The 14,266-nt window shown below is 35.5% G+C and overlaps 4 protein-coding genes across 4 annotated transcripts; 2 read left to right on the forward strand and 2 right to left on the reverse strand.

Moving 5' to 3' along the window:
• Positions 1-68: 68 nt before the first annotated feature.
• Positions 69-952, forward strand: LOC112420340 (cytochrome b5). The gene is made up of 2 exons (XM_024779213.2): positions 69-242; positions 380-952. Exons 1-2 carry the CDS (start codon positions 159-161, stop codon positions 734-736), a joined length of 441 nt encoding a protein of 146 aa, XP_024634981.1. The 5' UTR covers positions 69-158; the 3' UTR covers positions 737-952.
• A 781-nt stretch (positions 953-1,733) lies between these two features.
• Positions 1,734-5,340, reverse strand: LOC25489939 (uncharacterized). Its single transcript, XM_013606301.3, has 5 exons — positions 5,065-5,340; positions 4,766-4,880; positions 3,664-4,266; positions 2,978-3,152; positions 1,734-2,233 (listed from the first exon to the last, which is right to left on the reverse strand). The coding sequence occupies exons 1-5, from the start codon at positions 5,139-5,141 to the stop codon at positions 2,208-2,210; spliced, it is 996 nt and encodes a 331-aa protein (XP_013461755.1). The 5' UTR covers positions 5,142-5,340; the 3' UTR covers positions 1,734-2,207.
• A 1,880-nt stretch (positions 5,341-7,220) lies between these two features.
• On the forward strand, positions 7,221-9,652 carry LOC25489940 (protein arginine N-methyltransferase 2). The gene is made up of 3 exons (XM_013606303.3): positions 7,221-7,552; positions 7,808-8,203; positions 9,049-9,652. The coding sequence occupies exons 1-3, from the start codon at positions 7,282-7,284 to the stop codon at positions 9,360-9,362; spliced, it is 981 nt and encodes a 326-aa protein (XP_013461757.1). The 5' UTR covers positions 7,221-7,281; the 3' UTR covers positions 9,363-9,652.
• Positions 9,653-10,929: 1,277 nt separating this feature from the next.
• Positions 10,930-13,868, reverse strand: LOC25489941 (subtilisin-like protease SBT1.7). The gene has a single exon (XM_013606304.2). It carries the CDS (start codon positions 13,519-13,521, stop codon positions 11,218-11,220), a length of 2,304 nt encoding a protein of 767 aa, XP_013461758.2. The 5' UTR covers positions 13,522-13,868; the 3' UTR covers positions 10,930-11,217.
• Between the last annotated feature and the right edge of the window lie 398 nt (positions 13,869-14,266).

Raw genomic sequence — 14,266 nt, forward strand, 5'->3', positions numbered from 1 at the left:
TGTTTGATCTTCCTATCCAAGTCACCAAGTGGTAGGTAGACTGGTAGTTGATAACCTATAGAAGATGTTACTAATATGTACTGCCACATCTACCACCCTGCCTATAAAGTACCAAGCTTATTGTTTCAATTTTCTAAGTCAAAATCTCATTTACAAGCATGGCAAATCAAAGAGTTTTCACTCTCTCACAGATCTCCAACCACAAGTCCAACAAAGACTGTTTGCTTGTGATCAACGGCAGAGTAAGTAAATTAATCCGTTCATTACTAAAAAAAAGGCATTATTGGTGGTGTGTTATTTATCTAAAATAAAGTATCTCAATAATATCATAAACATATTTTAGAAGGGTCTTGAAAATTGCTTAATTTTTTATTTGTAGGTGTTGGATGTGACAAAGTTCTTGGAGGAACATCCAGGAGGAGAAGAAGTGATAGTAGAGGTTGCAGGGAAGGATGCAACAAAGGAGTTTGATGCTGTTGGACACAGTAAAGTAGCTCAAAACTTAGTCCTAAAATACCAAGTGGGTGTACTTGAAGGTGCCACGGTTGAAAAAGTTGATGGTAAGGATGTTGTTGAGGACAATGAACCAAGGAGCAAAGAAATGAGTGCTTTTGTGATCAAAGAGGACAGTACGTCCAAAACTGTGACATTTCTCGAGTTCTTTGTTCCAATTATTTTTGCTTGTATCTATTTTGGTTACCGCCTCATCACCATAGCAGACACTGTTGATTACTAGATCAAATCACAAGAAAATTTGTGGTCACAAGATTTAGGCACACCATTTAGGTGGACGGACAAAAAAGAAAAAAATGTATGAGTATGTATTTTTATTGAGGTGACCACCAAAATATTTCTCTCAAGTCATCCTATTGAAACTTTGTTTTTGAAGGTGATAATGGGAAATCGTTTTAATTCGTGTTTTTTTATTAACAAATGTTACTGTTTTAATTGTTATGTGAGTATTTTTTTTCTCCTGTAAGGGTTTGAACTCTGAATTTTTGACTCATACTCCTTAAATTTCTTAGCTCAATCAAGTGAGATACCATCATATTCATATCTCTTTGTACTACTGGTAAGTGCATAAAAATGTGAGTACAGCAGAGATACCTATAGCATAGTATACTCTGTTTGGAAACCTTTTTTGGTTACATTTCTCTTTGTATTACTGATGAGCGCATAAAATTGTGAGTACAACAGGGATACCTGTAACATAAGAAATCTTTTTTGGTTACAAAGCTAAATGAATAGTTCCTTAAAATTGATTCTGATAAAATATGAGTTGAAGATGGAGCGATTTGTGTTAAGACATTCATGTAAAAACAATTTGAACTTTAAATTTATGTGTAAAAATCAATTCTATAATCAAAGACTATAAATCTTAACTTCAAGTGGAATCGATTCTAAAGACAAAATCAATTATACTTGATAGCAACCAAACATATCATAATCAATTTTAACCATTCTAGAAATGGAACCAGACATACTGATTTTTGGAAAAGGCGACACTGATATGTAGTTTTTTTTTTTTTTTCTTCTTCCAAAAACGTACCAAAAATCTTATGATTTTCCTATGGTCCGGACTACACATATAATTACTCGCTTAATACACCTGTTTTAATTAACTTTTTACAATAAGCTGTTTTCATTTATTTGTCCTTCAACTTGTCCAAAAACATTATTTGTACTTCAAAAAGGAGAACATCACATTAGATAATAGATAAATAGATACGTGCTTAGCCCTAACTTCAAAGTTCCAGGGGCGCCTCTGTGCTTGTGAATTCACATGAATGAAGATAGTACATTTCAATCTCAATTTGTATGTACAAAACTTAATGTTTTCGTACATTATATACAATTCTCATACCGAGAAGGCATACTTTAATATACATTACAACAGTTAGTAGGCCGATTCACTTTGGCATGTACAACTTGTGAACAGAGAAGAAACACAATTATTCATGAGAACATGGGGAAAAGACAAAAAAATAGTAAAGAAGTGGTACATCTATGTATCAAACAATGCTCTAAATAATTATCTCAAAGCACTTTACGTGTTATATTGACACCTCGTATGCTAGTGAGAACCGTAAAAAACCTCTCGCTTGCTTAAGCGACATCATAGATTATACGAACTTCTGACTGTCTATATATATCCCCAATTTGGAAACATACAAAAACTGACATAAGATGCATCTATATCTTCCCTTCTACATTGCACAAAATGCAATTAAAACTGCACATAAATCAAAATTGTAAGCCAACAAGAATGAGAGGAGAAAGGAAAAGAAAACTGAACAGAAGTAGAATCCATATGAGCAACAATTGAACAGAGCAATTAGATTGAGATAGCTTCTAAGCCTTCCGTCAAACGGTGAGGCATAAGAACCGAAGGCTCGCACAATACCCTTTGGGAGGAAGAAGCACTCAACTATACAATTCCATAGGACTGCTTTAAAAGAGGAAAATGTGACAATTCTTACATGATATTTAGAAGTTTTCCAAAACAAACTGCATATTGTTTATTCTTGGTTCTAGAAATTTAACATAACCCCGTGTCGGTGTGAGCCGCCATATAACAGCAACAAAATCATCAACACAAAAAAGTATGATTTTTTTTCCCAAGAAATGCCGTTCATCAGCAAAGGGATGGAAAAAAGGGGGAAATAAGTAAGGTTTTAGGACACCGAGTTAGAGGTAAATGGAAATCATTATGAAAAGGACATATATATTATTGGAAGTTGTAAGAAGCGGGAAACATGGAAGTGGAAATGACCAACAGGTTGAGAAATGCAGGTGCATACATTTTTGTAGACACGTCTAGATACACAAAGATTCGGAGCTTACCAATGAATCATAGAATAAAAGCAATCCAGCGGTTATTTGAGCACACACAAAGATCAGAACTTAACAATGACGCAAAGGATAATAACAATAACAATCCAGACAGTTATTTGAACACACAAAGATCAGAGCTTACCAATGAAGCAAAGGATGATAACAATCCAGACAGTCAATTGCACAGGCCGGTTGTATTGCATTTGATATTGAGATCTTTGAAGTTGTCTTTGGAAAGCCCCATACCACCCGTGAAGTGGCTTATCATAACATTCATCACACCTACTTACGCAACTCTTACTTCTTTCATTGGTGGCCTTTTTTGAGTGAAAATATAAGTATCAAACAATTAGGTAAACATTAAAAATACTCGAGCAAAAACGGTTTAAATGTGTCATTGGTCCCTGCACTTTCATCAGATTTTGGCATTGGTCCCTGCAATTTTTTTTGTTTGGCATTGGTCCCTGCACTTTGTAAAAATATTGGTATTGGTCCCTCTGTTAACTTTCTGTTAAAACAAAAAACACAAAACCAACGGAGTGCCACGCACGTGGCCCAATCATTTCACGCCATGTGGCACCAATATCAATATTTTTACAAAGTGCAGGGACCAATACCAATATTTTTTACAAAGTGCAGGGACCAATACCAATAGTTTTGTGTTTTTTTTTAACAGAAAGTTAATAGAGGGACCAATACCAATATTTTTACAAAGTGCAGGGACCAATTCCAAACAAAAAAAAGTGTAGGGACCAATGCCAAAATCTGATGAAAGTGCAAGGACTAAAGGCATATTTAAACAAAAAAAAAAACAGATTAAGAACGCACCCCATTGAATTCAGTTGACGGTAGTAGTGCATTATCAATTTCTTGATGATGATACCCTGCTTTCAGCTTCCTATAACCATTCTTAGGCCACTTAAACTTAGAGATGGATTCCACGGAACTAAAAAATCCAGAGAGACTGGCTACCTTATGCAGAGGACCAGAAGAATCATTAGAGGACGTTGATTGTTGCACATCATCCAAAACGGCGATCTTCCAAGAACTAATATCAACATCAGCACTAGCCACCCTGCGATGTCCATGCTGTTTCTCCTCCTCCATCGCTCTAAATGAATTTGCATCACTTAATTGTGGATTTTCACCGTCTCTACAAGTACATTTAAGGGGAGGTTTGCCACCAGCAGACGGCATTGGCATCCCTGAAAGAAATGACGCTAGCTCATTTCGCTCTCCTTCATCCAGCGACACCCAAGGCGGAGACACCTTGTTGCTACCTAAAGGCACTGACTCTTGCAGTTGTAACAAATGCTCCACTTTTGAAACCTTGCCATCAATAGCCACAAGGAAATCTTGGTGCCTATTTCTAGTATCATTACTCGAGCTTTTGCTATAACTTGATCTGACTGCCCGTTGAAACTCATCTAACTGCACTTCCAACCCAAATTCAACAGCGTAATCATTATCATTGTCACTACTCTCTTTAGGCTTTGTTTGCGAGTTTGGAGGGGAGGGCTTTGGGGGGGGTTAACTTTTCTTCATAATACTAAACCCTCCTCGTTTGGGAAACTAAAAAAATTGTAGTGGAGGAGGGTTTTGGAGGGTTTATATGAATTCTTCAAATTTAATCTATGTTGTTATATTATTTTTTAAAATTAAAAATATATTAATCATATGCATTAATTTATATCATTCTCTAAAAAAAACTACTCTTTTAAATTTTTTGAAAGATTTCTCCATTTTCCCTCATATTTTCCACCCCTCAAAGCCTTCCCTTCCCTTCCCCTCCCTTCCCTTCTGAACTCGCAAACAAAGCCTTAATGACTGCAGGTTAGATGTGTATTGATTTAATGTTAGTTCATGACCTAATTCAAAATATTCATATGTGCATTGAATTGAATTTCAGCTCTAAGATGAAATGAATTACCTGCAATTTAGCGGTGCCGAGGGCGGTATGAAGATCTCTGCGGAGTTCAACAGAGTTCCAAGGGCTGGATGCATCTTTGACGGCGTGAATCCATGTCCTATAAATAGATTCTACCCTTCAAGCACACAAATCATAGCTATTCAATAACGAGAAAAACATCAAAATTCATCAAGCTTATAAATTTAATAATAATTCAATTGAAAAAGAATAAATGGGTTTGAATTTCTACGTAATGGAATTAATTAAAAGAGAAAAACAAATATAGAATTAAATAAAAATGAATGTAATAATAATAAAACCTGTCTGCAGATTCTTGAACTTCTTCGGCGGCGTTAAAGAAAGGATCTTTTTCCCAACGATCAAAACTTGACGCCATGAAAATCTCAAATGATGGATCCAATCGCGTGCGTGGTTATTTTTAGGCGATATTGTATGTGAGCCGGTACGCCGTCGTTTTCTGATTCGCTGCTAACTACAATCTTCCGTTTCATGAACGCATAACAACATGTTTTTTTTTTTTTTTTTGGTTACATCATATAATAACATGTTTCAACTTCGCACTTTCAAAACCAAAATCTAATCAAAAAATTATACTTATTTCTCGAGATTTCTCCTTTATGTTTTGATTCTTTTGGCAGTTTTGAACCCTAAGGCAAAAAAAAAAAGAAAATGTCACGTGGCACATCACTTAGGGTGTTACGTCAGCGTTGATCGAGTCAACAACGGACTGGGGGTCCAAAATTGCTAAAGAATCAAAACATAGGGCTGTTTTGTATTTAAATTAGTTAGGGGTCCATAACCGCAACTTTTAAAAAGATAGGGGTCAAAATGTATTAGTTCTTGCAAAAAATAAAATAAGTATTAGTTTTTTTTTAAAGAGAAAACGAAAAAAATGTAGTATTAATCCTATCAATTAAGCATTTTAATAAAAAATTCATAATATTATAAGAATCTCTAAAAAAAAAATAGAATTTTTTAACAAAACATAAATTTATATATTTTTTACGGTTAAAAATTCATATTTAATTTATGTTTTGTTAAAAAATTCTAATTTTTTTTTGGAAATTATTTTACAATATTTTACACATTTTTGCACAATTTCATTAAAAAATACAAAAATTAACTTAAAAATAGGGACCAAAAGTAGTGATTGAAAATTTTATAGGGACAAAAAGTTGAAGAAAAATTTTCAAGAGACTAAAACGAAAATTTGATATATTTATAGGGACCAAAAACATATTTAACCCTTTATTTTTTCATGTATTTTCAGAATTGATGTAAATCTAAAAGTACCTTAGTAAATCTTGACCCAAAAAAAAATACCTTAGTAAATATTTTATTTCAAGAAGATAAATTAGTTCATCCAAATTGATATCGGTAGAGTCTTTACACATATTTTTATGGTCAAACGTTAAGGATTTCTAAGTATTTATTGAAAAAAGAAGTAATTCTTGAAAAATTTGAGAAATAAATTGAAATAATTTTAATATATAATTTATATCTTTATATATTAACACGAGCCTTTTTCTTTTTTAATGTTAATCCTTCAATCACCAAGATAAAAAGGTTTGATGATTAACACTTAATGTTTGCTCGATCTTCATGTATGACGTAGACATGTAAAAACATATTGTCTCATTCCTTTTTTACAACTTGTAATTTAACAATGTGTATTATTCATATAATTTATTTTTGTTCATATTTTTTAACTAATATAAATATAAAAATTATTTTATAAGATGTTTTATGTATCTTGTCAAAAAAAATAAAAATGTTCTATGAATAGTTTCAAAATATCAATTTTGTATAGTTTTTTTATTATAAATAACTAAAAACATTAATGTTCAAAGTTATATAGATTAACATGTATAAAATCCTTGGACAGGTGCAATGCATTGGAGTAATATGAACATAATTGATTGCAACTGGCAGAGTGTGATGCAATATATTCAAAGGCAGTGCAATGGGAACAATGATACTCATCAAATGAGTAGAATTGTCTTGAGTATCACGCAGTATATGATTTGGAAGGAAAGGAATGCCAGAAGATTTCAGGACATACATTAATCGGTTCAGAAGCTCCTTAATCAAATTAAGAAGATCGTTTACATTAGTGGGTTGAAATCTAAAAAGATGAAGAGTCTAATGTTAAGCTTGTGAGACCTTTGACTTTTGGTTGTTGTTGTGTGAGATTAACTTTTGCTCCTTGTTTTTGTGGCTTTTTGTTGCCGTGTAGTTTGTAATGACTGTTTTGGTTAATGAAAGTTATCTCTATTTACCAAAAAAAAAAAAATTAGAATAATATTTTAAAATAATTTATCTATATAGTAAATATCATCGATCTGCCGGTATTTTAGGTTATCAACCCATCATCATTAAACTCTTAAAAAATAAATAATTAAAAACGGTTTTTTTTTTGGACACATTTATTAAAAACATATGATTAAAAATAGATTACAAGTAATAAAAAGAAGTGGAGAGAAGAAATGCTGAGTAAGCTTTAGAGTGGCGCAAAGATGAAGGAAGAAGAACTATGCGAGGCGGCGATTAAGGGTGAGACGGAGAAAGTAAAGTCTCTTATTGACTCCGGCGCCGACGTTACTTATTTCGACGGCGATGGTCTCACTCCTCTTATGCACGCCGCAAAGCACGGCCATGCACCCATCCTCGACATCCTTCTCTCCGCCGGTGCTCCTTGGAACGCTCTTTCTCCTTCCAACCTCTCCGCCGGTGATTTCGCAATGCAAGAAGGTCACCAAGAAGCTTATGAGCTTCTTCTCAATGCTGGTACCAAATTCAAATCATTCTTTATATCTAATTAACTATGCAGCCTGCCACGAAACTGACACCGACACCGACACGTCAACATCAGTAATAATTTAAGAAAATTACATAATTGAATGTAATTATACATGTCAGTGTCGCGTTTGTGTTTAACACTGACACATATTGGAACACGCCTTCCATTAGAAGTGTCGGTACTATTGAGTTACTTTGTTAGAGTAATTTTAGAAGTTCATTTTGTGTATTTTACTTTATTAGGTATTCGATCTGAATTAGTGTTGGGAACAATTGCTAGGAAGGAAAAGAAAAGCACTGATTCCGGTTATGATTATTTGGAAGATAGGGTAAGTTTTAGTGAAGATAAAGTAATGGATTCTGAGAGTAAAGCTGTGATGATGGCATGGGAGAAGCCATTGATGGAGGCTCATGCTAAAGCTGTTTGTTCTGGAGGTGGTCATGTACTCAATATTGGATTTGGAATGGGTCTTGTTGATACAGCTATACAGCAATATTCACCTGTGAAACATACTATTGTCGAGGCTCATCCTGAGGTTTATGAACGTATGCTTCGCACGGGTTGGGGCGAGAAGGAAAATGTTAAGATCATTTTTGGCCGTTGGCAAGATGTCCTGTCTCAGCTTGAAACATATGATGGTAATTGCTAACTCTTGTGTGCATAAATATCAATGTTTTATTCCGGTACATGTTTAATTGCTGCACTAGAATTGATTGGGTTGTCTTTTTAGTGTGTACTTTGATAGAGCTATTGATAAGCATAATTTCAAATAGAATTGATTTCATAAAAGGACTAAACTTAAATACAATGCTTATAGTACTGTTGTTACGTTAATCTCACAAGACTGCTATTTTCTTCTCAAGTGATAGTTTTTTAGCACTCTTTCAAATTTGTTGCTTACAGTTTTACTATCTTTCAGTAAAAAAACAGCAGTAACAGGGCTTATAGCACATTACCTAAGTTTTATCTTTTGTGAAATTTATGTGGTTAGAATTTAGTTTCTAAGGGAAGTCGTTTATGTTTGGATCACTTAACTTTGAAAGCGAGTTTGATATAAAAGTAGTGTTAATTTTCTAATCCAACATAGATGCTACTTTTAATCACTTCTAAGCTAAAATAAATTTTGTTTGAGAGAAACCAAACATGTATTTTCACTAACATCACAGTTGATAGGAAGTTAAACCAATTCTGATACAATCCATCGATAAACCAAACACACTTATTTAATGTTAAAAGGCCGGGTAATTCTTAAGTCACACACTACTGTGAGCTATTATTTTGCAACGGTATTTGGAAATATGCAAAAGTTGTAGCTGTTTCCCAGATGCTTTCCAAGAATGTAAGTTTTACTTATGTGAAAAACATAGGGAAGGTTTTCTGTTTGTTCTTTCTGTTTGTTTGGTTGTAATGCCTGGTAATTTGTAACTGGACCGTGCTTCTAAACTCTTTGACGTGGGCCATTTGTTTTTATATTCTTTTTCAGGGATATTCTTCGACACCTACGGGGAGTACTATGACGACTTGAGAGAGTTCCACCAACATCTCCCTGTATTGTTGAAGCTGGGTGGAATATACTCTTTCTTCAATGGCCTTTGTGGTGGTAATGCATTTTTCCATGTTGTTTACTGCCACTTGGTATCTCTTGAGCTTGAGAATATGGGGTATTCCACACAATTAATTCCATTGCCTGTTAAGGATTGTTTGGGGGAAGAAGTTTGGGAAGGTGTCAAACACAGATACTGGCAGCTTGATACATACTACCTCCCTGTTTGTCAGTCTGCAGATGACTCTGAGTGATTTTTAGTTTTGAATGTAGGGTCTGATTTTGTTCGCATTTTCAGAAAGATACTAACACATATTGTATTGTTGCTTGTGTAACGAATGGTATTGTAAGAGAGCAGGTAGTGTCATATTGACATCTTGAGCTTTATTTCAAAATTTTATTACATTGGGTGTACTTTGAATTTAGAAGTTGTGAGCTTATAATTATTTAAAAAAAATTATGAGCTTACAGTCTACATGGGTCAAGAGAGTACATTGTACTTGATATTGAAGGATTTCATTTTAAAATGTTAACATGAACAAAATCTAAGCCTCCGTTTACTTTCTAGAAATATTTCCAGTTTTCTTTACCTAAAATTCATGTTCATTTTAAATTGTTAATAAGAAGATGAAATACTCATATAGTGGAGCATTGCGATAAGGAGAAGATGGACGACAAACTATGAATAATGTATTTTCAAAAATAATTTAAACAATGTTTTGACATTTTCATAGTTTTTGGAAATGCTAGATTTGTTTTCAAATATTGTGAAAGAAAATGGTGAGGAAAATATTAAATTTATTTTCTTTTATGTTTATTAGTTGAAGTGAAAATGAAAACATGAAACATAGAAAGTAATTGGGGCCTAAGATTTCCATTCCACATTATAGGCTACAACTTGTCTCTTTCAAAGGAGTAAAATCAAAATTCTGATTTCCCTCTGTTATGCTTTTATGAAGTAGGGGTGACAATCTAGCCATATAGCCAAAATGGGTTCATATGCAAATGTCATCATCCTATTGAATAACTTGAGCAACTGAGTAGTCAGTCAGTTACCATAAAAATGGATTTTAAAACATTCAAATGTAGCTGCTAACATGGTATATTTAGGGTTCTGATTGAAAGACAGATTCTTTTTTCTAGTTGATTGGTGGTTTTGATTGTTTGGCAGAAACAAAATCAGCTGATATTTACTTTAGAATTGATTCTAGAATTGGATGGCAGAGGTACAGTAGGTGTTCCAATTTATGACTCATCGTATACTCCTATTTCAGAGGTAAGTTGGGGGATACAGTTAGAAAAACCAGTATCTATGCATGTTCACCATACTGATGATCTAAGGAACATGAGCTCACTACTATATGCATTTGCATGCCATGGACCACTTCAACCACGAGCAAGTCTACTGGCTTTGTGTGTGTGTGGTAGAGTAGTTGGCAACACAAGATTATGGCATTTCATTAATTCATTGAATTTTCAACCATTAATCTGTTCCTAATTTGGTAAATGTCTATCACTGTTGCACGCTCTGGTTGTTGCATTTTAGGGATATAATTGATAATTGAAATGAGGATTGCTTTCTTTTTTTCTTTTTCCCTAAAACAAAAATGATAAATTTTCTGAACTGAGGATTTGGCTAGATGTATCACTCCAAGCAGTACCTGTCCTGCACTGGGTGTAACCAAATCCTTGCTGTCTTGACACGCCAGTTTTTGGTTAATGCTCCATATTTATCTTCCTTATTACTTTATTATTATTATTTCTACCCATCACTAATTTCATTGACAATAAATAATTTAAATATGCTAGTGAAATGTCATATTGATGCCTGTAAAATAGATCAATTATTTGATAAGTTCATTTGTGACGTAAGCTGCAGAAAGCTGGGATTGCTATTCAATTACAATTCTGACATGTGCCATTGTCCTGGATTTTCTCTACAAAATTATTCTTTACATGGAATCACAGCAAAGAGGCATACATATATGACTCTATTATAGGCTTCTTAGCTGGACCAAACACTTACTGAAAAAGAGAGATACAATTATTCTCGTACTTGGACCATATTTGCAGCAGGTAATCCAGGGTTAGGACATTGAAATATCACAGTCAAGTCCAGCTGAAAGCAATGGGACTAGTGACCTTATGTTTCCCATCCGACCATTCCAGATGAGCAAAGCTTGTTGTACCAGAAGGCATTGAATGAGATGTGAACGTTACAGTATAGCTCTTCTTCTCATTAAGTTCCTTGAAGCTAAGTGTCTGTGGTTCAACCACGATCTTATCCAAAGGAGACTGTGATGACACTGAAACTTTATATGTCGATGGGGCCCCTACGTTAGTTAAAATCCTTTTGTACTGGACAATGCTTGGGTTGTGAGAACTACCCCTGCCTGAAGCTGTGTCAAATGGCACAGAAAAAGATGGGTAATTGAGATCTTCCACCCTGTACTTGATCCTTTTATCACACGTAAACTCTCTTCTTGCAACAAGCTTTATTTGAAATGAATTGTAGTTCAAGGCACAGAGGAAGTTCAAATAGTCGTCGGTGGTAGCATCGTATACAAGACCAGGATCAAGAGCAGCTACTGGATCCACATGCCCGGAACCATAATCCAACGGTGTAGCAGGTATCCCAGTAGCAACATCTTTTATGGTTTGCCCATTTTTGTACGTGCCATAAGACGTGGTCATGAGTGCGGATCTTATAGCTGCAGGACTCCATTCAGGATGGGCTCCCTTAAGAAGAGCAGCTAACCCACTTACATGGGGGCATGACATGGATGTGCCAGAGATGATGTTGAAGCTCACATGCCTTGTGTCAACTGACAAGCCAGTTGGTCCAACTTTCCCACTCCATCCAGCTAGAATGTTGACTCCTGGAGCTATCAGGTCGGGTTTGAGTATTTTTGGTGTGAGTATATTTGGTCCTCTAGAGCTGAAAGCTGCCACCACTGGGGATGGTTGAACCCCGAACCGGGTACCGCCAAATGCAATTTTAGCAGTTGGATTGGGAGCTGAAGAAGCATACTTCTTTATTTCATTGCTTGCTTTCTCTCCCAAAGCTGCTGCAGGGAGGAGAAAGGAGTCAGCAACTAGCTCTTCACCATAATCTTGGTTGTTTGCTAAAATCATCCCAATTCCTCCTGCGCGTTTGACCACCAAACTCTTTTCAGCTCTAGGATTTCCTCCTCGGTCACATATCACTATTTTTCCTGAAACTTTGCTAGGAATCAAACTATCTGTGCTGCACAGGTTATCACTGGAATCCTGGCTGACGTTAGCAGCATAAACAAGTGGCAGTGGAGAGTTAGGTGGCAATTTTCCATTGTAAAGAGACACGCCGTTATATCTGTTCCCATTTCCAAGGGTAATATAGGCAGGGAAATCGCGGTCTATAGTTCCGGCACCGACAGTGGTTATCCATGGTGCAACATTAGCCAAACTTGCTTTACTAGGTCCACCGTTTCCTGCTGAACTGGATACTAGTATTCCATGTTCTATGGCTGCAAAAGTTCCCATTGCAACAGTGTCTTTGTAGTAGTCCGTTAAACCTCCACCAATAGACATAGAGAGGACGTTAACACCGTCTTCGATGGCCTTGTCAATCGCAGCAGCTATGTCTGATGTAAAGCAACCACCAAGCCAACACACTTTGTAAGCGGCCACTCGAGCTTGTGTAGCCATGCCTTTTGCTGTCCCAGAAGCAAAACCGAAGAGGCTTGCTCCTGCAACTGCAGAACCTGCTGCTGTAGTTGAGGTGTGACTTCCATGCCCGTCATCATCCCTTGGTGACTTTGATTCCGTGTTTTCATCAATAGGTCCAAAAGCTGCCTCGTAGCCTTTAGCAAAAAACCTTGCACCAACAAGTTTCTTGTTACAGTTTGATGAGTTGAAGGTTTTACCTGTCTCACATTCCCCTTTCCAGCTTTTGGGTACTGGTCCAAGTCCAGTGTCATCGAAGCTTTTTAGTTCAGGCCATACACCTGTGTCAATTACTCCAACAATCACCTCACTTTGTTTTCCAGAGGACGGTAAAAGAGTGATTGTTTTCTCCAATCCGAGGAACTCTGGTGTTCGAGTTGTGTGAAGCTCGTATCTGACATCAGGGATAACCGAGAGAATTCCCGGTTGCTTTGTGAGTAAGTCTGCTTCTTGAGTAGTTAGCCTTGTGGAGAAGCCATGAGCTACATGTTTGTAGGTATACATCGTCTCTGCAGTGTCTGATACTGATTTTAGTGATGAATCATACCATTGGAGATGATCGTCGAAACTTGCTGGCATGTTGAACTTGTCCATGTGAATTATGTATGTCCTTTTAAGATGTTGTGTTTTCTTTTCTGCTATGGTGAATCTGCTAGACAAAACTAGCAGCAAAGCCATCTGAAGACACTTGAAAATCAGCATGTTCATCTTTTAGCTCCAGTATGAGAGTTGTAGTTTTGGCTTCTTTTTGAATTTGCTTTAGAATTGCAGGGATAGCTGGTATTTATTATTGGTTTGGAACTATTGAGTCTGTGGAGATTGGTAGATTCTTTTATAACCAATACATATTTCAATTGGGAACAGAGAATAGTGTAGTTGTGAGTGTGTCTATAAAATAATAAAAGTAGTATTGCATCAATATACATCATTTTTCGGTGTTTACAGTATCAAGAAATGGTATTATGGAACCTCATTTACAGAGAAAAAAAGTGTTAATTTCTTAACTTTTTTGGTTTATACTTTACAGGCATTCCTTTTCTGCTTATAAATTTTCCTCCATGTTTCCAAATAGTTGGGTGTATCCTCTAAATAGTTTATAGATTTAATTTGTATACACAATCATTCTAATCTTATTGTATACATGCATCCAATCAAATCACGTTATGTAGATATAAATGTAGATATTTTAGAAACTAACTTAAAAAAGCGACACTATGATGTGATTTGATGTATGTGACATAAAGATTAATAACGTAATTTACAACAGATAAGCAACTTCAGTGTCTTGGTGACATTGAGTTGGAGACCACATAACTCCAAATCATGCTTTATAAATAGATAATGTACACATACGGTGGATTTGCCAAATCTCTTCTACCACATACATCACGCTTCAATGGAATTCCTCTTGGTCACTTGCAAACTTAACATGTTATAATTCACAGTCTTTGAT

This window comes from Medicago truncatula, chromosome 3, assembly GCF_003473485.1.
Source record: "Medicago truncatula cultivar Jemalong A17 chromosome 3, MtrunA17r5.0-ANR, whole genome shotgun sequence".
NCBI lineage: Eukaryota > Viridiplantae > Streptophyta > Magnoliopsida > Fabales > Fabaceae > Medicago > Medicago truncatula.